The sequence below is a fragment of the Pipistrellus kuhlii genome, unplaced genomic scaffold (genome assembly GCF_014108245.1).
Source record: "Pipistrellus kuhlii isolate mPipKuh1 unplaced genomic scaffold, mPipKuh1.p scaffold_m20_p_6, whole genome shotgun sequence".
NCBI classification, from domain to species: Eukaryota; Metazoa; Chordata; class Mammalia; order Chiroptera; family Vespertilionidae; genus Pipistrellus; species Pipistrellus kuhlii.
The window spans coordinates 24,312,395-24,337,635 of NW_023425562.1; the positions used below are offsets into that span (position 1 = coordinate 24,312,395).

At 41.3% G+C, this 25,241-nt stretch overlaps 1 protein-coding gene across 2 annotated transcripts in view; it reads right to left on the reverse strand.

The window, feature by feature from the left end:
• The window catches only part of RAB7A (RAB7A, member RAS oncogene family), a 37,096-nt gene extending 12,123 nt beyond the window's left edge, over positions 1-24,973 (reverse strand). Inside the window, exons 1-4 of one of the 2 annotated variants that reach the window (XM_036419475.2) lie at positions 24,746-24,973; positions 5,772-5,832; positions 3,646-3,730; positions 3,433-3,559 (exon numbers count right to left, since the gene is read on the reverse strand). In XM_036419475.2, coding sequence (XP_036275368.1) covers positions 3,433-3,540 — 108 coding nt within the window. In that variant the 5' untranslated portion in view covers positions 3,541-3,559; positions 3,646-3,730; positions 5,772-5,832; positions 24,746-24,973. The remainder of the gene's footprint in view (positions 1-3,432; positions 3,560-3,645; positions 3,731-5,771; positions 5,833-24,745) is intronic. The other variant, XM_036419474.1, reaches the window with a different exon arrangement.
• Positions 24,974-25,241: the final 268 nt, after the last annotated feature.

Sequence of the window (25,241 nt, forward strand, 5' to 3'; positions counted from 1 at the left end):
GAGAACTCATCTGTTGGTCCTTTATAAGTAATCTGCCTTTTCTCTCTACTTGCTCTTTTTTTATATATATATAAATGTATTTTTTTATTTTTTATTTTTAAAATATATTTTATTGAGTTTTTACAGAGACAGAGAGGGATAGAAAGCTAGAAACATCGATGAGAGAGAAACATCGATCAGCTGCCTCATGTACACTCCCTACTGGGGGATGTGCCCGCAACCAAGATACATGCCTTTGACTGGAATCGAACCTGGGACCTTTCAGCAGGCTGACGCTCTATCCACTTGAGCCAAACCGGTTTTGGCTCTAATTGCTCTTACGGCTGCTTTTTAAGGTGTTCTGCAGTTTTGAGTTTTTTTTAGAGACAGTCTGCTCAGTTCTTACAGTTTACTGTTTTCTTCAGCTACTTTAATTTGCAGTTTAACTGTTTATTTCAATGACTATTTTTTCACTTCTATATTATAAGTATTCCATATCCCCATTTAAAAAAAAATAATATCTCCTTTCATTGGGTTTCTATTCCTTTTTCAAAAGTCTCTAGTCATTGTGAACATTTTTTGTGGTATATTATTTCCTCATGTGGCTATGAGCTCATCTTATGTCTATGGCTTATAAGTGTCCCTACAGGGTAATCTCATCTTTGTTTCTGCCCACAGTGATAGGATTTATTTTACATTCTTCCAAAGATTTGTGTGCAGAGTATAAACCCAATACACAAATGAGCATATTGGGACTGAGATTCTCCAACAAGGAGGCAAAGCCCCATGCCTATATTTCACACACAAGCTTTGTTTGGTCCTGTTTTCACATCGTTCCAAAGTCCTAGACAAGTGTGTGGGTGCAGAGGTTTCCAAGGAGATTCTCAGTTCTAGCTCCCTCACCTTGTACAGTCACAACCCCTCTCTCTGCTAATTGATACAACTCAAGTTCCTGTTATACAAGTGCAAATCACCACAGCAGGCGCCCGAGTTTATCACTGATTTTCAGTTCCCTCTTCTTTCCTGTAATCTGGACATTTTTTTTTTCTCTCTCAAGCCTGGCTTCTTTAAATTTGAATTATAGTATGAACATCTCCAGGTACATGTGTGGGGGAGGTGAGGAAGGAAGATCCAGGACACAGTTATTCTACACTGAGTGGCCAGATTATTATGATCTCTGAACGCTTAATAATCTGGCCACTGAGTGTATGTGTAACTCAAATGGGTACTTTTGCTGGAGATCAACCACCTGTTTGCCTGAGCTTTCTATTAGCCAGTGCAAAGGGAAAATGGATCAGGTGCACGATTTATAGTATCTTTAATATCAAATAAATGAGGTACTCAAGAGAAGTACACTGAGTGGCCAGATTATTATACTTTCAGAGATCATAATAACCTGGCCACTCAGTGTAGAATAACTATGTCCTGAATGTGAGTCAAGAAAGTTATCAAATCCTTGATGAAGGCTTAGATCTGGATGTGTTGAGTTAGTATAGGGCTGGGGTGTTGATCTGTGAGTGCCTTGGGTGGGGCCTGGATGAGGCTGGTTGACCTATTTGGAAATGTCTTTTGTGTGAAGTGTATCATTGGGCATGTGGAGATATTATTGATATGAGAAAATGCTAAGTAACTGATTTACTATCTGAAAAGGGATTTACTATCGGGGAAAGGGAGGGAGGAAGAGACTGAACATAAACTGTGCATCTATGGATGGAGGACAATGGAGGATGGGGAGGGGGCGAAGGGTGGGGTGGGAACCTGGTGGAGGGGGGAAGAAATGAGGAACCTTTGTAATAATATGAACAATAAAGATTGATTTAAAAAATAAATAAATAAATAAAATTGCTCATTCACAAGAAGAAGAAAAGAAAAAAGAAAAGAAAAGAAAAAAAAAAAGAAAGTATCAAATCCTGCCCCAGCTAGTTTGGCTCAGTAGATAGAGCATCGGCCTGCAGACTGAAGGGTCCCAGGTTTGATCTGGTCAATCCTCAGTAGAGGGTATGCAGGAGATAACTGATCAATGACTCTCCCATCATTGATGTTTCTATCTCTCTCTCTTCAATAAAAAAATATAATAAAAAAGAAATTACCAAATCCTTACTCTCTGGGATCATGTCACAGCTCAAGATGAACACATGTAAAAACTTAAACCTATAACTTGTATCATTCAAACATTTCTGTGCTTGCTAGGACACAATGTATTTAACTCTAGAAACTCAGTCATCCAGAGACATCATTTTATGTATGTATGTATTTATTTATTTTTAAAATATATTTTATTGATTTTTCACAGAGAGGAAGAGAGAGGGATAGAGTCAGAAACATTGATGAGAGAGAATCATCAATCAGCTGCCTCTTGACACCCCCTACTGGGGATGTGCCCGCAACCAAGGTACATGCCCTTGACTGGAATTGAATCTGGGACCTTGCAGTCTGCAGGCCGATGCTCTATCCACTGAGCCAAACCAGTTTCAGCTGGAGACGTCATTTTAATAATATGGAGAAGAAACTTCTATGAAGGAAGAAGTTTCAAAACATCAGACAAAAGGTGGAGACTTTAGAAAAGGTGTGTATGTGACAAAGTGGCCTCAATAGAAGTACAGTCATGTGTACATGAGTTGGAAGAAACTAGCAGGAGTGAAGAATATTTTGTAGCCAGAATGCGAAGGCTTTCAAAAACCCATATAAGGAATCTGTATTTTATCCTAACTGCGGAAAATAAAGCCCCTGAAAAATCAAGCTGATATATGAAACAAACAAACAAACAAACAAACCAGATTGGATTAACGGAAATACAACTTTGGCAGCTATCGATAAAACAAATTAAAATAAGCCGAGACTGGTTTGGCTCAGTGGTGGAGTGTCGGTCTGCGGACTGAGGGGTCCCGGGTTCGATTCCGGTCAGGGGCATGTACGTTGGTTGCGGGCACATCCTCGGTGGGGGGTGTGCAGGAGGTGGCTGGTCGATGTTTCTCTCTCATCGACGTTTCTAGCTCTCTATCTCTCTCCCTTCCTCTCTGTAAAAAAATCAATAAAACATATTTAAAAAAAAACAAATTAAAATAATCTAGAAAAACAGGAAAACTATGTAATGAGTGCTGCAAGAACCTAGACGGGAGACAACGTGGGTTTTGGGTTTTTTTTCCTGCCTAAAGCACTAGGCAGGGATAGTAAGAAAGGAAAAAAAATTAGGTATTTTGGAGACACAAGTAGGGACCTGTGCTAAATTTAGCAATCAAAATAACCTAGAAAGTCCAAGTTAAATTTTTAGTATGTCTCACATTATATTTGAAACATGCTTGGTGTCTTGTATTTTATCTGGCAATTCTACCTGTAGCAAATGATCCATGAATATAACAATAGGATTTGAAGAACAGGAAGAGGAAATGTCTCAACATGAAGAAAGGGTTAAGATTCAATGAATTAAAGAGGCTTGTTGAGACGTGTGCTTACCTGCATTGTAACTAGTCTGTCATCCACCATCACCTCCTTTGTCAGAAAGTCTGCTCCTATTGTGGCTTTGTACTGATTACTGAATTTCTTGTTCACATACTGGTTCATGAGTGATGTCTTACCAACTCTGAAATTGGAGAAAAACCACAAGCATAAATCACCTAGGGAGGGAGTGAAGCTGATTCTGATACTTGCAGCTTTGAAGGAACCTGCCTGTTGTGAAGAACGGGAAACTGAGCTCACACACAGGGCAGACAGCAAAATTCCCAGCATTACTCATTTGAGTTTGTATTTTCTCCTGGGATAAAAACACAGGATACAAATGTGGGTCACGTGTTCAAAGCTGATATATACAGGGTGTCCACAAAAAAAACGTATATACACTTAACAGCTTATAGCTTAAATGATGTTTCTTTCTTTTCAGAGTTAACACATTGGAATTAATCGTTATTCAAAGTGTGTATATATTTTTTGGGACACCCAGTATATGTATTTTATTGATTTTATGGAGTGGAAGGGAGAGAGGTGGGGGAAGGATGAGAAAGAAACATTGATTTGATTGGCTGTCTCCTGCACACACCCCAACCGGGGATCAAATCCGCAACCTGTATACGTGCCCTGACCTAGAATTGAACCTACAATCTTTTGGTATATGGGATGACGCTCCAATCAACAGAGCCACACTGGCCAGGATACTGCTTATAAGTTTTGGTACAGACAATTCAGTAGGTATAACTTTTTTTTTCCCTTCCAGAAGGATGCCAGCAAATATACTCCAAAAATATCTCTGCTGTCTTGGGTGTCTCTCCATTTAATGCTTGTTATTCAGTCCATAAAATAATAGCAAGAGACAGCCATTGGATTTGAGAGATACACAGGACAGTCAGCCAGCCAGCCGCTTCAAAGTTTCAAATCTAAAACAGAAAAAGCACCAATATTCCACCATACCAGAATCTACCTCAAAGTATGCTCTTCCAAACATGCTTTTCAATAAGAAAGTTAAACAAGAGGCCATGTATGATTTTTCTCCTGATGAGGTTAGGCAGGCAGGCTGGATATAATGCAAAAAGCCTTCCTCATGGCAATAACATCACCTTCCTTTCTCACAGAGGAGCACATTCCTTTTCATGTGCAGATGACCTGAAAATACAGACACAGCCTAAGGCACAATTCTCCAACCCAGACCACTTGAATCAGAAGTTCTAGGAAGCATTTGAAACCAAGGCCTGGTGTTTCTTTTCAGGCAAGTCTGACTAACACAGGACTAAAAGCAGCACACCAGAATCATCAGGAGAGTGGGTGTGTGTGTGTGAGTGGGAGAGAAGGAAAGAGGAGGGGGAGGAGGGAGAAGAGAAAGAGGAAAGAAGAGAGGTGGGAGAGAGACACACAGGGAGAGATAGAGAAATGAATTCTTGTATGTGCCCTGACTGGGACTCGAACCTGCAACCTTGGCATGTTGAGATGACGCTCTAACCAACTGAGTGATCTGGCCAGGGCTAAATGCTAACTTTTAAAAGGCTACTCAGGTGATTGATTAAAAACCAGCCAGGGCAGAAAAATTGCAGCCTTTTTAAAGGAAGGGCAGGGATCATTGGGATAAGGAGGCACACCTATATTCATTATTATTAATTTAAAAAATATAATATAGCCTCCAGTAGGTCTAAGCTTTCATAAATCACTTTAGAAGCCAAGTTTAAAAAACCTCCCACAGAATCTTAGCAGTTACTAAATGGCAGATCTTGGATCAGAACCCATTTCCCTAGTCCCAGGCTCTTTCAAACCCTGAAACAGGTATAGCAGTAGGAGGATACTGCACATACTCCAAGCCCACATCTAGGGCACAATGCCAACAGCAACAAATCTACATAAACAAAAGTCCCTAGTCCAGTGGTCGGCAAACTGCGGCTCGAGAGCCACATGCAGCTCTTTGGCCCCTTGAATGTGGCTCTTCCACAAAATACCACATGTGGGCACGCGTGTACAGTGCAACTGAAACTCCGTGGCCCATGCGCAGAAGTCGGTTTTCGGCTCTCAAAAGAAATTTCAATCGTCGTACTGTTGATATTTGGCTCTATTGACTTATGAGTTTGATTATTAGCTGAGTTCAAATAGTTACCCTTTTCCCAAAAATCATGCCAAAAATCAGGGAACATAGGGTTACATAACAAGGAATAATTCCAATTTCTTTGGTGCCCCCAAATAGCAGGCAGACCGAGGGCCCTAAAGACACTGCAATTAGAGAAGGAAGTGGCAATGTCAGCATGGCGGGCATGGGTTCCAAGGAAGTGAAGCTTAAATCCAAGACAATCTGTTAGGTCAAATTTATGAGAAACACTTACCCTGAATCTCCCAGGATGATAACCTTCAGCAACACTTTCTTCCTAGAGGTCATCCTTCAAACTAAAAGAAGAAAGAAAGCACTGTAAGTGGATGGAAAACACCAAGGTGAACCATTTTCCTTGGCACAAACACCTACATAAGTGCCCCAGGAGAACTGTCCCTTCAACCCTCCTGCTGGCCATTTCCTCTACTATTTAGGGACAATTATGGAGACCAGTATCAGTCACTAGAACTCTGGACCCCAAAGTTAGACAAAGGCACATGGCAGGGTCATCCTGCCCCTGGGGAGCAGCCTGAGAATGGATTGTCCCACCTGGATGTGGGATCCCATCTCAAGAAACCACTTTCCTTGCTGATCCATAAGAAGCAAGTCCTCATCCATTTAAGTCTTATCATGAGATTGCAGATCAGTCCCATCTTCAGACTCCAATGTAATTCTAGCTCTCTTGCTGTTTCCAGCACATTTACAGTTACTTCCTGGACTGGGTAGGGTCTTGAACTCCTCAGAGTCATCCATGAGGGTTGGAATCAGCTTCTTCCAAATTCCGGTTAGTGTTGCTATTTTGACTCTTCTCATGAATCATGAATGTTCTTAATGAAATCTAGAATGGTGACTACTTTCCAAAAGGTTTTCAATTTACTTTGCTCATGTCTATCAGTAGAATCACTATCTAAGACTTGACAGTTAAAATTACTCCTTGGCCCATGTGCTGCAGAATGGATATGAAAACAACATGAATCTCATACATCTCTTGGGTGACCAGCTGCATTGTCAATGAGCAGTAATATTTAGAAAGCAATTTTTTTTCTGAACAGTAGGTCTCAACACTGGGCTTAAAATATTCAGTAAACTATGTTGCAAACAGATGTGCTGTCATCCAGGTTTTTTTGTTCCATTTATAGAAGACAGGCAGAGCAGATTTAGCATAATTCTTAAGGGCCCTGGGATTTTTGCAAGTTTAAGTGGGCACTGGCTTCAAATTTACGTCATTAGCTGCATTAACCCCCTACAACAGTCAGGCTGACCTTTGAGGCACTGACTTCTCCTCTTGCTATGAAGGTCCTAGATGGTAACTTCTTCCAATATAAGACTGTTTCATGTGCAGTGAAAATCTGTTTTGTGTAGCCACCTTCATTATTTTAGTTAGATCTTCTGGATAACTTGCTGCAGCTTCTATATCAGCACTTGCTGCTTCCACCTTGCACTTCTATGTTATGAAAATGGCTTCTTTTCTTAAACCTCACTGACTAACCTCTGCTGGCTTCAAACTTTTCTTCTGCAGTTTCCTCACATCTCTCAGTCTTTATAGGATTGTTTTGAATTAGTCTTTGTCTTTTTAAATATCTTTTTATTTATTTGAGAGGAAAGGAGAGGGAGAGACTTAATTAACAGTCCGCCTCCTGCACAACCCCGCTGAAGATCAAGCATGCAATCATGGCATGTGCCCTGACTGGGAATTGAACCGTTATCTCCTGGTTCATAGGTTGACACTCAACCACTGAGCCACACCGGCTAGGCTAGACTTTGTCTTAAGGGAATGTTGCAGCTGGTTTAATCTTCCAACCAGACCACTAAAACTTTTGCCACATCAGCAATAAGTCTGTTTGGTTTTCTTATCATCCTTGTGGTCACTGGAATACCACTTTTAATCTTCAAGAACTTTTTCTTTGTTTGCAGGCGCAAGAGGGTGAACTTTCGACCTATCTCAGCTTTCAAACGTGCCTTCCTCACTGAGCTTAATTATTTCTAGCTTTTAATTAAAAGTAGGAGACATGTGACACTTCCTTTTACTTGAACACTTAAGAGGCCATTGTAGAATTATTAATTGGCTAATTTCAATACTGTTGTATCTTAGGGAATAGGGAGGCCCAAGGAGAGAAAAAGGCAATGATGACTGATTGCTGGAGTAGTAAGAATACACACAATGTTTACCGATTGCATTCACCCTCTTATTTATATGGGCATGTTTTATGGTACCCCACCCAAACAATTACAATATTAACATCACAGATATTATAATAAATCCTATATAATAAAAGGCTAATATGCAAATCGACCGAAAGGTGGAACAACTGGTCGCTATGATTCCCACTGATCACCAGGGGGCAGACACTCAATGCAGGAGCTGCCCCTTGATGGTCAGTGTACTCCTTTAGGGAGAGCACCGTTCAGCCAGAAGCCAGGCTCATGGCTGGCAAACACAATGCAGTTGCAGGAGCTTCTCCAGCCTCCACAGCAGCACTAAGGCTATCTGACTGCCGGCTTAGGCTTGCTCCCCATCAGTCAGATATCCCTCAAGGGCTCCTGGACTGTGAGAGGGCACAGGCTGGACTGAGGGACACCCCCCAACCCCCGTGCATGAATTTCATGCACTAGGCCTCTAGTATATTAATAATGAACAATTTTGAAATATTGAGAGAATTGTCAAAATTAACAGAGACATGAAATAAATGTTGGAAAAATGGCGCTAATAGATTTGCTCAAAACATGGTTATCACAAACCTTAAAATTGTATCAAACAAACTCCCCCTCCTCCCAATATCTGCAAAGCACTATAAAGAGGTATGAGTTTATATTCCAAACTACCTGTTAAACAACCATCTTCCTCCCAAGGGACTGCCTTGACCAGGGTTTAAGAGCCTCATCCCAAGGTCTGGTATCACACTTTGGACTAGAGATCAGAATATCACACTTGGGCAAATTTCAAATCCAAAGAAGGGTAAATTAAGGGAAAGGATAAATAGAAGATGAGAAGCTTTACAAAGAAATTCTTGAAGATTATTTAAGACAGTCATTAATTTTGAGGATGGGAAAAGGGATTTCTATAACTGGGTTTAGTGAGTTTCACTAGTGTACTCAGTATTATTAACTATCAGAAAGAAAGAAAGCAGGAAACAAGCTCCCTAGTCCTGTATGACAGATTTCATGTTTGTTCCATTTGCCTCCTTGCTTACACAGGCTGCAGGCTTGTCTGTGTGGCCATCTTGTCAGGCTGACCCAGTTGGGCAGCAAGGAGCGTTTCCTCGTCTGCAAATCCCAGTGGGAGTAACACAAGAAACGACCCAAGGATGCAGTGCACAAGTCCCATAAATCCCCACTATTGCAGTCACAAAGCCTCAGCACACAATTTAGTATTTTATTTCTCTCACATTTTACTTAGGGCTTGCTAAATAGTTGGAGGTTGTTGCAAATGTCGATCAATAGTTGATCCTAAGAAATCACACATCTGGTTTCACTAGGACATAAATGGTTTTAAACTGATAAAAGGTTAAGAAATATGTTTTTGGCCCTAACTGGTTTGGCTCAATGGACAGTGTGTCAGCCTATGGACTGAAGGGTCCCAGGTTCGATTCCGGTCAAGGGCACGTACCTTGGTTGCAGGCACATCCCCAGTAGGGGGTGTGCAGGAGGCAACTGATGGATGTTTCTGATTCTCTATCCCTCTCCCTTCCTTCTGTAAAAAAATCAATAAAATATATTTTTTTAAGAAGAGAGAGGTGTTTTTTAAAACCAGAAAGTCACCAGTAAAATGTTGCTTCAATGGCACGAAAGAAAGTCTTTTTTGCATCGAAAAGTGGATTTATTTTGAGAATCTGAAATGCACAAAATCATGGGTTGATCCAGGTCAAACATCAACATCGCTTGCAAGGCCAAATCACTTCTGAAAGAAGACAATGCTCTGCGTTTGGTGGGATCAGGAAGGTGTGGTATTATGAGCTTCTAAAATCCGGTGAAACAGTTAATACTGATCACTACTGACAACAAATAATCAATTTGAACCATGCTTTGATCGTAAAACGACCAGCATGGTCCAAAAGACACCGCAAAGTAATTTTACTTCATGATAATGCATCATCACACACTTCAAAACCAGTTAAAGTCACGTTAAAAGATCTTGCTTGGGAAGTATTAATGCACCTGCTGTATTCACCAGACCTTGCTCCTTCAGATTACCACTTGTTCCGATCGATGGCACACACACTTTCTGAGCTGCACTTCAAAACGTACAAAGAGGTGGAAAATTGGGTCTCTAAATGGTTTGCCTCAAAACAAGAAAAGTTCTATTGGGACGGTATCCACAAATTACCTGAAAGATGGCGGAAATGTGTAGCTAGCAATGGACATTACTTTGAATAAAGCACTTTTGATGTTTCTCTTAAAATTATTGTGTTTTTCTTTGATTACAAAATCTGCACTTCCTTGGAAATGAACATTTTAGGTAACATTCATTATTCTGATTATATATAAACATCTTCTAAAACCTTTCTAGCATAAGGTATATTCAGAACACATCTTTCTTCTGCTATCAAACCAAACCTCAACAGTGTGCTTTAGAAAGAGTTCCCTAGAACAGCCATTTTGGTGACAAACACTAACAGTATTCCATATGCTGAATTGATTCTTTCCCTCAAGTACCTTTCTTGTGTAACCAATCAAAATGCAGAATTTCTCTTCACTAGCCTGGAGTTATCATCACTTTTCTCATCTCTGAAGTAGAGAAGTAAAATAACCATGTAGACAGACACAATAGGAAACACCAAGCAGGTAAAAAGGTCAGGGAAAATACCTTTCAAGGATCTATTGTAGATTGGGCAGGGTTAGGGAGAGCAGAAAAGGCCTGACAGACAATACAAAGGGGTGTGTGTGTGTGGCGCAAGGTGGGGAGCTGGGGGGTGGGGGGGTGGCTGAGAACAAAAGCATGGGAAAAACAAGAGCAGGGAAGAGTAGTGAGGTGGGGGTCAGTGGGCCATTTCAAAGTCTGAATTTCTGTGAGGAGGACAATTTTGCATGGTGATCAGAAACACAATTACAGCTCAAGTGGAGGTGAAGCGATAAAGGTAACAGTGTAAAATGCAGGGAATTAAACTGAACCAGGAGTTTAATCAAATAAGGTGGAGCTGGAATTATCAGGACTGAAGGGTCCCAGGTTCGATTCCGGTCAAGGGCACATGCCTGGGTTGCAGGCTCAATCCCCAGTAGGGGGCATGCAGGAAGTAGCTGATCAATGATTCTCTCATCATTAATGTTTTTATTTTATTTTATTGATTTTTTATAGAGAAGAAGAGAGAGGGATAGTGTTAGAAACATCAATGAGAGAGAATCATCGACCAGCTGCCTCTTGCACCCCCCCTACTGGGGATGTGCCTGCAACCAAGGTACATGCCCTTGACCGGAATCGAACCTGGGACCTTTCAGTCTGCAGGCTGACACTCTATCCACTGAGCCAAACCGGTTTCGGCCATTGATTTTTTTTTTCTTTCTTTCTCCCCTCCTCTCTGAAATCAATAAAATATATATATACACATATATTAAATAAATAAATAAATAAATAAATAAATAAATTGCATTTACAAGGATTTGGTGAAAGGTAAGAATAGTATAAGCTAAAACAGCCAGGAAAATATTTAAAATTGGAGCTGATGAACACTAACAGGTTTGGCTCAGTGGATAGAGCGACAGCCTACGGACAGTCCCAGGTTCAATTCCAGTCAAGGGCATGTATCTTAGTTGCGGGCACATCCCCAGTAGGGGGTGTGCAGGAGGCAGCTGATCAATGTTTCTAAGTCTCTATCCCTCTCCCTTCCTCTTTGTAGAAAAATCAATAAAATATATTAAAATAAAATGGAGCTGATGATACCTGAATCAGTTAAGAAATGAAAGGAACTGGCAAACACCAAGGGAGCTGGGAATAAACCATAGTGTGGAAAAGGTGAGTAAAGCATTTCAGGGCAATATGGGATGTACATCAAAAGAAGACCAAAGCAAGGAAGACAAGTTAGGGAACTTCATAGAAAAAAAGAAAAAAAAAAAAAAAAAAAAGTTAGGGAACATCAAGTTCTGTGGACAGATGTTAAAAGAGCAAAAATCTAAAATGGAGTCACTTGTACTAAGCTCCACGTCACAATTAATGTCTAACTTAATTACAGTTTTAGCTTCTTCCAGCAATAGAATTTTAAACTAGTCAATCTGGAATTACCTGTTTAGAACTTGTGAGGTAATCTGTTGATAGACCCCTGCTATCCAGTAAGGGAAAGTTACCTTACCACCAATAATCCACTTTATTAGTTAACTTCCTTGTCTTACCCCCTCCTCCCTATAAGTCTTTTATTTTGTATAGCTCTTAAGTGCTCTTTTCTATCTGCTAATGAGATGCTGCCTGATTCCTGAAAAATTGAATCCAGCCAATAAGATTTTAAAATTTTATTTATTTATTTATTTATTTATTTATTAACACAGGGAAGGAATTGGACCTAAATTTACATCATGCAAAGGATATTTCAAGTCGCATAAACTGAGTTTATCACATTTATTCTTTAAAAGAAATGGATTTCTGCATGGATGGACCAGGAGAGCAGTATGCTAAGCGAAATAAGCCAGTCAGAGAAAGATAAGTATCACATGATCTCACTCATTTGTGGAATATAAAGAACAATATAAACTGATGAACAAAAACAATCTGAAAGACACAGAATCATCAAACAGACTGTCAAACCTCAGAGGAAAGGCAGGGGTGGGGGTGAGGGGTAGGAGGGTGGGTGTGGGGGTGAAGAGAGATCAACCAAAGAACTTGTGTGCACATAAGCATAACCAATGAGGGGGGGGGAGGGGTGTGTGTGACGGCCAGGGCTGGGAGTTGGGGGAGGGGATTCAGGGCTTGGCTGATACTGCCCTCCAGTCAATCCAGCTGGGAGAGGAAATGGGGAGAAAAGGGACATATGTCTATGTAATACTTTCAACAATAAAAAATTAAATTAAAATAAATATTGACAAAAAAGGAAATGGATTTCTATGGAATACTATGCAGCAGTAAAAAAGAAGAATCTCTTACTCTTTGAGACAGCATGGAGGAACCTGGAGAGTATCATGCTAAATGAAATAAGTCAGAGAAAGACAAGTATCACATTATCTCACTCATATGTGGAATCTAAGTAATAAAATACACTGATGAACAGAGTGCATCCAGAGATATGGAAGCATGGAACAGAGAGCGGAATCTTGGAGGGAAGGCAGGGGAGGGTGGGTGGATGGGAAATAATCACCCAAGAACCATGTATGTATGTATGTATGTATGTTACATATATATATGTAACCCACGGCCTCGGACAATGGGTTGGTGAGGGCCTGCGGCACAGTGGGAGGCGGGGTGAAAGGGGTCAATGGGAGGAAAAAGGGGGGACATATGTAATACCTTCAACAATAAAGAATTATTTAAAAATTAAAAATAAATTTAAAAATGGATTTCTTAGGACAGGAAAGTGATGTATCAGTGATGATGATGAAGAGCTTGGTATCTTTTTTTTTTTTTTTTTTTTTTTAGCATTTTAAGTATCAGCCAACTAAAACAAAATTTTTTTAAAATTACAGTATCTGTTGGGGGAAGCATTCCCTCCCACTGCCCAATAGTTATTGCCTATTAAAGCAAACCAGTATATAACTAGCACCACTTCCCCAAATATTCTCAACTCTGCTTTCCAAGTCCATAGTGGAATCACACTTCTTGGTCTCTTGTGCAATGTGACTCATTCTGTCCAGTGAATTGTAAGCAGAAGTGACATGTCATTTTTGGCCTAGGACATTTAACTATAGGACTAAGACTCACCAATAGTTTTTGTTGTTGTTGTTTTTCACTTTGTCAAGACAGCAATAAGCCTATATTGTTTCCAGCCATTTTAAGTTTATTTTTTGCTTAATAACCGAGCATTATTTAGTCTGATAATGCTTGAAAATTCACTAGTTGAAAATTTACATGTCAAAAGAAACGGAATAGTCAAAGCATCCTTCTTCCTTAAAAAATACACAGGAAAAAAAGACACTCTTAAATAAAATTAATAAAATTTATATAGAAGATACTATTGCTATTCTTCTCACCTCTATTAAGGTTAAAGAAGCCGGCCAACTGAGAAGACTGAGTGTGAGTCCTAGTCCCACGACTCTATGGCATTAAGCATGTCCTTTCAGGCCATTTTCTCATCTGAAAAAAGACAGTGGTAGCTTAAAACTTAAATTTTGTTGTTTGAACTTTGGAACGAAGCTTAAACAAGGTAACAGTTGAGCTCTATTAAATGTAAAGACGTTGTGTGTGTGTGTGTGTGTGTATGTGTGTGTGTGTATACTTTGTTTCAGGTATCACACTCATCTAGGGAGAAAAAATGCTGAGGCAACTTTCATAAAGAAGCAAGTTCCTTGGGAGGGAATTCTTGTGAGAGGATTTTGCAGTCCAGGTCAATAGATTGGACATGATGCTCCTACTGTTTTCAAGCTTTCCAAATGCAGGTACCAAACCAAGAGCTAAGAGTCTTTTAATAAAAGACCAGGGCCCAGGTGCGGCCAGGCCCGGAGCAGCAGCTGCCAGGCTGGAAGCGGCCAGGCCCGAAGCAACCGGGTCGGGTGCAGCCAGGCCCGGAGCAGCAGCAGCCAGGCTGGGAGCGGTCAGGCCCGGAGCACCGGGCCCAGAGCAACTGGGTCGGGTGCAGCCAGACCCGGAGCAGCAGCAGCCACGCCCGGAGCAGCCAGGTCAGGAGCGACAGTGGTTAGACCCGGAGCAGCTGGTTGTGGAACAGACCAGAGCAACAGAGGCCAGGCCCGGAGCAGCCAGGCCCGGAACAGCTCGCTCCTCGCCTGCCTCCGCCCCAAGGCTGCCTCTCAGACATGGCTGGAAACTTTTGGGGGAACTTGAGGGTCTGCTGAATCAAATGAGGAAGGCTTAGATCTGGATGTGTTGAGTTAGTATAGCGCTGGGGTGTTGATCTGTGAGTGCCTTGCGTGGGGCCTGGATGAGGTTGGTTGATCTATTTGGAAATGTCTTTTGTGTGAAGTGTATCCTTGGGCATGTGGAGGTATTATTGATTTGAGAAAATGCTAAGTAACTGATTTACTATCTGAAAAATTTAAAGTTCTGAAAGTTTAAGGTCTCTTGCCAAAAAGAGGTTTTAAAGCTAACACCTTAATTTTAATGGAGAAAGGGAATGACAAGCCCTTCCCACCCAGAACAGGTAATCCATTTCCAACCAGCAGCTATGTTTAAACAACGTGTCCGTTTACACTAGAATGGCTGTTACACCTTTTGATAGCCTAAGGGCAAGTTTAAATGTAAACAAGTTTGCTCTCAATTCCCAGGGCAGAAAAAAACAAGGTTTAAAATTATTAGATTTTAAAATTTATTCTTGGAAGTGTAAAAGTTTATTAATTAAAAACAAAAAACAAAAAACAACAACAACAACAAAAGGAGATTGAAAAACCTGATGAACAATAATAGCGGTTCATTGTAGTAGAGTCAGCGATACGGGAGGGGAGTGGACTGACTGTTCTTGGGGAAAGGGAGGGAGAAGAGACTGAACATAAACTGTGCACCTATGGATGAGGACGATGGGGGGTGGGAAGGGGCGGAGAGTGAGGTGGGAACCTGGTGGAAGGGGGAAGAAATGAAGAACCTTTGTTATAATATGAACAATAAAGATTGATGTAAAAAAAAAAAAAAGACCATGGCCAATTTCTCTTCTTTTTGGTATAGCAGACTGGAAAGCAGATAGCTAGTAAAACAGACAGTTACACATAACTATTATAACAAAGCTTTTGATATTAACCTTAGATCATCTCAGGCATTTATCCAGTAAAACAAATTGTTCATAAATTGCTAAGAGGAGCCCACAATGGAAGAGATGACTAAAGGAACAAACTATCTTCCACCATCCTATCTCCTGAACCAGCTCCCACACTTTAACCTGAGTTAAAAGCACTGCTGAGGAAGCAAATCTTTGAAGGTTTAAGCATAACATCTGCACTTCAGGCCTAGTCCCACCAATCTCTAAATATGTGCTGCTTTAGATAAATTAGAACATCAAAGCTATTCCTCATTCATAATTTGGATACAAAATCTTATCCTATTCTAGTATAATCCAGTGAAATATCACTTTGGCTGATTCTTTTTTTTAAATTTATTTTTAGAGAGAGAGAGGGAGGGAGGGATAGAGAGAAATATTAATGTGAGAGTGAAACACTTATCAGCTGCCTCCTGCACACCCCCTACTGGGGACTGAGCTTGCAACCTGGACACGTGCCCTGACAAGGAATCAAACTGGCAACCTTTGGGTGATACCAAACCAACTGAGACACACTAGCCAGGGCTTGGCTGATACTTTTAAAAATAAACTGTTCAGCCAAGACCGGTTTGGCTCAATGGATAGAGCGTCGGCTTGGGGACTGAAAGGTCCCGGGTTCGATTCCGGTCAAGGGCATTTGCCTTGGTTGCGGGCATATCCCCAGTAGGGGGTGTGCAAGAGGCGGCTGATCGATGACTCTCTCTCATCGATGTTTCTAACTCTCTATCTCTCTCCCTTCCTCTCTGTACAAAATCAATAAAAATATATTTTAAAATAAATAAATAAATAAAAAAAATAAAAAATAAAAATAAAAATAAACTGTTCAAACAAGGCATTGAAGTGCCTATCTCTTTCCCTCTGCCCCTCCCCAATCTGCCCTCCAGTCATTCCCAAATTGGAAATACTACAGTCCCTTCATTTGCCTTATTATCATTTCCCTATCTCCATTCATGTGCTGTGCCTTCCCCACAACTGTAATGGTTTCCCAACTCTTCTTTCCATATTCAGTTATCCAAGAATCCACTGAGCACCTACTTAATCCAGCCACTGATCGCCTCTAGCATTTTCTTTAAGCTATTTTTATGACTCTATCTGCTTTATTTTCACAATTATTTCTAAACCTCCAGTGCTTTTTATTTTTATACTCCCCATAGCTGCCAGAAGTGTTTTCTTATAGCATACAATAAAAATCTGTCAAATGAAAACAGAACACATAGTTTATTATTCAGAAAAGCAATAGGTATTAATTAGTGGCTTAAAAGCATAACTGACATGCTACAAATAGTAACTTATTCAAAGTTAGAACTGGAAAATACACTTTAAAAAAATTTATTTCTTTATTGATTTCAAAGAGAAAGAGAGAAGGAGATAGAAACATCAATGATGAGAGAGAATCATCAATAGGCTGCCTCCTGCACACCTCCTACTGGGGATCGAGCCTGCAACCCAGGCATGTGCACCTGGCCGGATTCGAACCGGGAACCCTTCAGTCCACAGGCCGACGCTCTATCTACTGAGCCAAGCCGAACAGGGCTGAAAAATATCTTTTAAGTTGACTGAGTAATTTCAAGATTCAACCTAGAATAATAATTTCTCCCTGCCCTTAAGGAAGTCAAAGTGGGGAAGAGGCAAAGTCTTGTAATAACATTCCAACCAAACTAAGCTCTGCGGTGGATGTACAAACCTCATGATCACTCAGCCAGAGAGCTGTTTGTCAAATGCCAACTAACATCCGTCAGGACATGCAAAAAAGAACTACTTCTAGCATGTATGTTAGGAATACTTATTGTAAGGACTCATGTGTCAAACTAAAGAAAAGTTAGAAAGAAGCACTACCTACTACGGGTAGGTTTATAACCCACAGATGATATTTTGATGCTAATTCTATCACTGGGAATGGATCCAGATTATAAAAGCAAAAACTAATCCACAAGGATAACTATGAAGAGCCAACTGCTCACGAGTCTCAAACCATTCTGCTTTTCTAGTCCCAATGGATTTCAGAAGCATGTACAGTGGAGTGGAACCTCGGTTCTCTAACTTAATTCTTTCTGGAAGGCTGTAAGAGAAGTGGTATGTTCAAGAACCAAATCATTTATTCCAGACACCCAAATGATTCCTTGTTTTAACCTTTCTTACTTACACTACATGTCTAAAGTACAGTTTAATCTATTAAACCCCCCCACCACTGCTTTTCTTAATTTATCAAACCACCCCCAACTAGTCTTAATCACTTTTAAGCACTTATTCCAGAGGTATCTTTCAAGAGGTAAATATGCAACACCTTCCGTGTTTACATATATCACTGCCTTCAAAATGCTGTCACAGGCTTACTTTTATTAAAATAATTTTTAAAATTGATTGCAGCCGAAACCAGTTGGGCTCAGTGGATAGAGCATCGGCCTGTGGACTGAAAGGTCACAGATTCGATTCCAATCAAGGGCATGTACTTTGGTTGCGGGCACATCCCCAGTGAGGAGTGTGCGAGAGGCAGCTGATCGATGATTCTCTCTCATTGATGTTTCTAACTCTCTATCCCTCTCTCTTCCTCTCTATAAAAAAATCAATAAAATATATATTTTAAAAAGTTGATTGCAGAGAGAGAGAGAAGTCGATGATGAGAATCATCAATCTGCTACCTCCTGCATACCTCCTACTGGGGTTGGAGCCCACAAACCAGGCACACGCCCTGACTACAGCAGGAATCAAACCGTGACACATCCTGGTTCATGGGCCGATGCTCAACCACTGAGCAACACCAGCAGGGCACAGGTTAACTTCCTTTTGTTTACTCAAATCAACAACAATGTTTCTACCTCTTCAACTGCCTGTGATCACTGTTTCAGGAGCACTTTCACATTCTGGCAACAATTTGTTAATCCTCACCTGAACATATTTTTTCCATTGCTTTTCAGAAAGTAGAAGGATGGGAGAAAGAGAGGGAGGGAGGGAAACATCTATGTGAGAGAGACACATCAACCAGCTGTCTTTAGCAGGTATGAAAACCAGGTATGTGCCCTTGATCAGGAATCGAACCTTCAACCCTTCAGTATACAGGAGAACACTCTAACCACACTGGCCAGGGCAACATCAGCACTCTTTATGGCCTCTTTATGTTTTAAAATTGTGTTAATCGCCCATTTTGCTAGCAACAAAAGCCAAAAAACACAAAAAATATTCACAGCACAATTTCCTGAAATGTTAACAAGGCAAGGTTTAGTGGTAACCTGACTCACACTCCTGCTTTCTCTCCTTTGCGGCCTGATATATCCACATGAAAGGTTCTCAGGTCAAGAACCCAATTTATTCCGTAACCAAGACATTATTTACATGAACCACTTGGTGGAGAACTGAATTGTTCAAGACGGGACATGTTCAAGAACCAAGGTTTGACTGTACTCTCTAACTATGACAAAGTTAGCTACAAAACACTCTCTCCATCCCCTCAAGGATTGCCTACACTGGTACTGAATGGAGCCATAAAGAAGCAGGCTCATACCAGACGGGCGAAAATAACAAATGTTAGCAAAGATGTGGAATGTGTAGAATTCTCATACACTGTTGGCAGGAGTGTAAATTGGTACAACTTGGAAAGATTGGCAGAAACTACCAAAGTGTAATAGGCTGAACAGTGTCTCCCCAATTCATATGTCGAAGTCCTAACGCCAATACTTCAGGAGATAGGACATTTAAAGGAGATTAAATTAGGTCACAAGGATGGGCCCTAATCAAAATGACTAATCTATAACAATAAAGGGGTAATATGCAAATTGACTGAAAGACTGAACAGAACGACTTTCCAGACGATTCATAGGAAGAAAATAACCAGTTAACACCTTGGTCTTTCTCTAGGTCAGGGGTGGAAAACCTTTTTTCTGCCAAAGGTCATTATAACATCACTCACGGTCCATACAAAATTATCAATTTATCTCAGAAAAAATTAGCTTCTATATTTGGTCAAACATTTAATTAATTCACTCCTAATGTCTTGGCAGGGCCAGACATTCCCCACCCCTGCTCTAGGTAATGAATTTAATTTTTCTTCTTTTTATTTCTGTATTTTCTTAGCTTCCTTCCCCCTCTCCCATAAGAACTGACAGATTTAATAATCAGCAAAAGAGAATGCCATTTAACTAAAATTATGGGAGAGAGATACATATATATATACATATACATATACATATACATAAAATTGATTTTCTACAGAGAGGGAGAGGGATAGAGAGCTAGAAACATTGATGAGAGAGAAACATCAACCAGCTGCCTCCTGCACTCCCCCTACCAGAAATGTACATGCCCTTGACCGGAATCGAACCTGGGACCTTTCAGTCCGCAAGCAAATTTCGGCAAGATACATTTTTTATAAGCAGTCAAATGCTGAGGCCTTTATGGCAGCCATGTGTAATCGAAAAAGCAGGATGGTGCTTCAGGAAGAACACGGAGCTATGTTTCAACAGACATAGGTTAGCATTCTGGGTAGCTGGGCCACCTGAGACAGAAAACACAGAAATGGCCGCCCTTTTAAGCCTACACAGTTGTTGGGAGCTTTAAATGAAATCCTATCCAAATCGCAAGCACTACACAAATATTAGAAAGCATTTAAAAATAAATACTGTGTAGGAAGATTTCTACAAAACATTAATATTCTTTAACAACCATCAGAGGATTTAAGAGCGGCACTTAACCTGTGGGCTACTCAGAGGACCCAGTTACTTCAGGGATTCCCAGATCTGTAGGTGCATAGAGAACTGTTGGTAGACTGATTAAAAACCATATGCAATAGACACATATTAAAGTCTATGTTGCTACAGTTGTTTGTTTTTTTGTTTTAATTCATAGTAGCTTTGCCATGTAGTCTCAAATAATTCAAACTAAAAGATTTGTCATATGGAAATAAAACTTTTTAATTAAAATTGCATACAAAGACTGGAGACCAATGATATAACTACTTACAATGCAATTTTTTAAAAATTAAAAAAAAAATTTCAAATTCAAGCTTACATCCAATATTATTCTGCATTAATTTCAAATGTACCACAACGTAATTGTTAAAGGATTCCTGAACTGAGCTAGATAACTCCAGGTAAGTAGTAGTAAGAAGCAAGGCATCTACTTGAAAGAGAAGGGGAAAACAGAGCCAGCCAGACGCTCCTTCACTGTATCTGACAGGTGCATTTGAGAATCAAGCAAGTTACAGAATTCCTAACACTGTCCAGTGCCGAGGCCTCCCTTAATATGCTTGCTTCCTCAGATTTGTTCTGTACTGACATAAAGCAGCCCTAGGCGACCAGGAAATGGACAACAGAATCAATCAGACTGATATCCACGACAGTGATGACATCACCTAAACAGGGAGCCAGAGGCAAGGCTTAAGGTCCCTGCATTAAGTACTGCATCTTCAGGCAAATGAACAAGGTCAATACTGTATGTCACCACTGGATCCGATATTCAAGCTCTCTTTCTTCCCCAAGAAGACATTTTGCAAGTAGCTATTCTTAAATTTGATTTTGAAATCAGACTGAAGAACTAAAATTGAAACTAGTCAGAAACACTGCTAAAAGCCTGTTCTGATTTCACCCACCACATCACTTTTACCACAATCACCACTGAGAAGTTTTAAAACATAAATGCAGCCGAGACCGGTTTGGCTCAATGGATAGAGCGTTGGCTTGGGGACTGAAAGGTCCCGGGTTCGATTCCGGTCAAGGGCATGTACCTTGGTTGCGGGCATATCCCCAGTAGGGAGTGTGCAAGAGGCAGCCAATCGATGACTCTCTCTCATCGATGTTTCTAACTCTCTCTCTCTCTCCCTTCCTCTCTGTACAAAATCAATAAAATATATATTTTTAAAAAAACATAAATGCAAACTATTATTTCTGTGTATAATGCATATGTGGGGAGAAAATGTGAGAGTAAATAACTGAAAATATAGACATATTACAGAATGTTGCTGCAATAAACTGCAGACAAACATAGAGATTTATTAGATGGCATTAACCGATAAGTGTTTAATAACACATAGGAATGGATGCCTGGAACGCATGGCAATGTTACAGGGGAGGTTAAGAGTCAGCAGAAAGTCAATAGGTACAAAATGGGGTGGAAGGGAGTTATTTTTAAAGCTTCAGTCTCCTTTAGAGAATGGTGTCAGTACAAGGGGAACTACTCAGGGAGGACTCCTCTCCTTACTTCCCTGGAAGACCTTACCTGTAACTTCCAGTTCAATATCCGGTCAAATCTTTCTTAGCTATGTGTGTTGAATTATATAAATAGAATATTAGATAATTTATTACAGCAATAATGGTAAATATGTCAAATCTCAGAGAGGAACAGTGCATAAGACAATTGTCACACTTGTGTGTTGTCTGGGGTCTGGGTTTGCTACATTTTTGCATAGAAAGGCTAATATCAAATCAAATGTTAGGGCAGAAAATGTTATTAGTGCAGATGTCTTTAGAGATGTATTCAAAGCTAATCAAAAATCAAAACCTTTTTGCATCACTTGGTCCTGGTGTTGGGAATTGAATTCAAAGACACACTTTTATTATAAAGTAATGCTTTTTAATTATGGGGTTTGTTAATTATGGAGTTTGGGGGCTTAGATCCAGTTGCTGCAAACTTAAATAAAAATAAAAATGTTGCCCCAAGTGGTTGCTAATAATTATCTGGAGGGATATACTATAAAAACCATTTTTAGTACCTTCTCCTACATTCCACCTTTGTTTGTTTACTCTGCAGTTTTATAAATGCAAACTCAGATCCCCTTTTAATGAAGAGGGAGCCAAAGTGTTGTGGGAAATGGGTGGCATACATTTTATCTAGGATGATGCTGGTTCTATGGCTGGTAGGCACTACATTGAACTTTCCTCATCAGCTGAAGAAAAAATCCAGCATGCCAAATGTGTCTTTGTTCAAAGGGCGCTGCAACAGCTAGCATCTGCAGCGTTAAATGGCAGGACATGAACTCTCTCCCACCAGAGCAAAAGGAGAAAAAACTTATTGTTGAAGGTTACTCTTCAAAAACAAGATCAATTAGAAACCATAATCTTCCATACTCTAAGAGCAAATCATACAAATGCTGTTAAATTATCAAAGCCTTCAAGTTGGCCAAACACTGGATTACTATGGATTTACTTGCAGAGATAAGAAACAACTCCTCTTTCCAAAAGCTTCAAGCTCTACAGCCCAGCCATTCCACAACAAAATGCTTGGCCATGATCACTACCATTTTTTTAATTCCTTGGGGACGGGAACAATGCCTGTCTCCCTGAGTCAATATCTAGCAATGTCTGATACATGGCAGATACTCAAAACATTTGGTGACTAAATGAAAAGGTGCTTACCATACTCTCCTCTAAACATATTACTTATGGCTACCATACTTATTACTCACTTTAAATATATTAGGCTGGGTAGCAAAGTTTAAAAAGAGCCTAGCCAATGTGGCTCAGTGGTTGAGCATTGATCTATGAACCAGGAGACCCAGTTCCATTCCCAGTCAGGGCACATCCCCCGTAGTGGCTCAATTCCCAGTGTGGGGCATGCAGGAGGCAACCAATCAATGATTCTCTCTCATCATTGATGCTTCTCTCTCTCCATTTCACTCTGAAATCAATAAAAATACATTTTAAAAAGAAATTAGAATTGTAATACTAAGCTTGAGTTTGGATAGTATCTTCAGATGTACTCACAACTTGACCCTGGCTGGGTAGTCAGATGGTTAGAGCACTGTTCCAATATCCCAAGGTTGCAGGTTGGATCCCTAGTCAGGGTACATACAAAAACTCAACCAATGAAAGCATAAATAAATGGAACAAATTTCTCTCTCTCTCTAAAAGTCAATAAATAAAAATTACAATACAAAACAAACAAAACAAAAAAAGAAATACTTACAACTCCCTTTCCAGTTCTTAGACTTAAATCTGAACAAACTCTCCCTGAAGAGAGAAACACATTAATAGCGGACTATTATTCCATGGATGAGAAGTCATACAACTAATAAGCTGCTTAAGTCACAAGAGACAAAAGCCTATTCTTTTGGAATCCAAAGAGAAGATACAGTTATTTTCAAAAAGAAAGAACCTACTGGCTATACATTATGTACTAAGGTTTTAAGAAAGGTTGACATGGCAGGATAGCCAGGCCTATTTCGTTTGACAAAAGATTTAGGTAACAAACATTTTTAAACTCAATTAAGTACTTTGCTAAAAACAAGATTATTTTATGGCTTTAGGGTAGAACTAATTTTACCGAAGGAGAGTTTCAAATGACATCACTAGAAAAGAAAGGAGACAGAGAGAGGGAGACAGGCAGAGACCAGGTGGCAAGAGATAAATCACAAGCTTCAGGTGGCAAGAGATAAATCACAACCACCGTACCCACGGTGCTCTGGAGTCTGCCTGCCTGCGCTTTAATCTCTGCTCTGTAACTTACCAGCTGTGTGACCTTAGACATATGACAACCTCTCTGTTCTCTGATTTCCCTATCTATAATGGGCACAATAATGGTATTTTATAACGGTTGTTTTGAGAATTAAAGATAATCTCTGCAACGGTCTTGCCATGCTGCACAGCATATTATAAGTAATCAAATGTTTGCTATAAGCAGTCAAATGTTTGCTATTATTATTCTCCATTTTCCCACTTTGAGGAACCATTATGCAGCAAGTCGGCCGCTGACGCGCGGTTGTAATTTAAACACAGCTCTACAGCCAACCACCATCTTTCCCCCAGTAAGTTTGACAACTTCTCTCGGGGTTTACAGTAACGTGTTTATGATAACAAGTTCCCTGCCTCCCAGAGCCAGAGGCGTGTCACATGTATACAAGTGTTTGAGGCGAGCCCCGTGCATGTGACCTGACTCACTGCCTTTATTCAGGGGACCTCTCGCACTAGAGAGGCAGGGCCTGTGCAACTGAAGAGGCAGAAAAGTGGCTCAGACCTGGGCGACTTCATCCATGACCTGGCCTCCACCCGACACAACAGCCAGGGATCGGCCCCGACACCCTCTCGATCGCCGCCCCAAGGAACGCCACCGGCTAGCGCGTCTCACCGCCGCACCGGGCTCCCAGCGCCCAGCGGCCACCGGGGCAGGAAACCTTCCCCGGCCTCCAGTCTGGACGCCACACCAGTAAACAAGGCGTCCCTGACCGCCGGCCAGGGGTCGGCAAGCCGGCCAGAGGTCACAGCCGGCAACCTCTGACCTCGCCCAGGCCCGGCCTGCTCCCGAGGCCTGGGCGACGCGGCCTCTCCGCGCCGAGCGCCGGCCGGACCCAGAGCCTGCCCAAGAAGAGGATGACGCGAGGCCTTGGCGACTGAGGGGCTGAGGAGGGGGATGGGGCCAGGCAGCCGGCCCGGCTGGGCCCGCGGCTTACCTCGGCCGCTCCGCTGGGGGCTCCGAGCCGGGCGTGTCACAAGGGCTCCCGCCGAGAAGGAGGTGCGAGGGAGGACGGGGACAGACAAGTCCAAGTTCTAATCCCGGCAGACTCTTCGGCGATCTCCCAAGACTCCAGCACCAATGCAGCCGCCGCCTTGGGCTTTAAGGCCAAGACTCCGGCTCCGCTCCCACTTCCGCCACCGCCGCCGCCCCGAGCGGAAGTACCTGTCACGAGGAGCTCGACGTCAAGGGGGCGGGGAAGGAGCCCCGCCTCGACCTTGCGTCTCGCTCCGGCAGCCTCCGGCCTGGGTCTGGGTCACGTGGGACAAACATGTCTGCTCCCAGTGGTTGCCGCCATCGTTGAGGCTCCTGCAAGGGAAAGGACGGCGCCATGTTTAAATCCAGACGCCTGTTTAAGCCGTCCTCTAGCTGCCCCGGAATAATGAACGCGGGGGAGGGGGGGGGGGGGGTGTGTTCGCCAAGAAGTGGGGTGG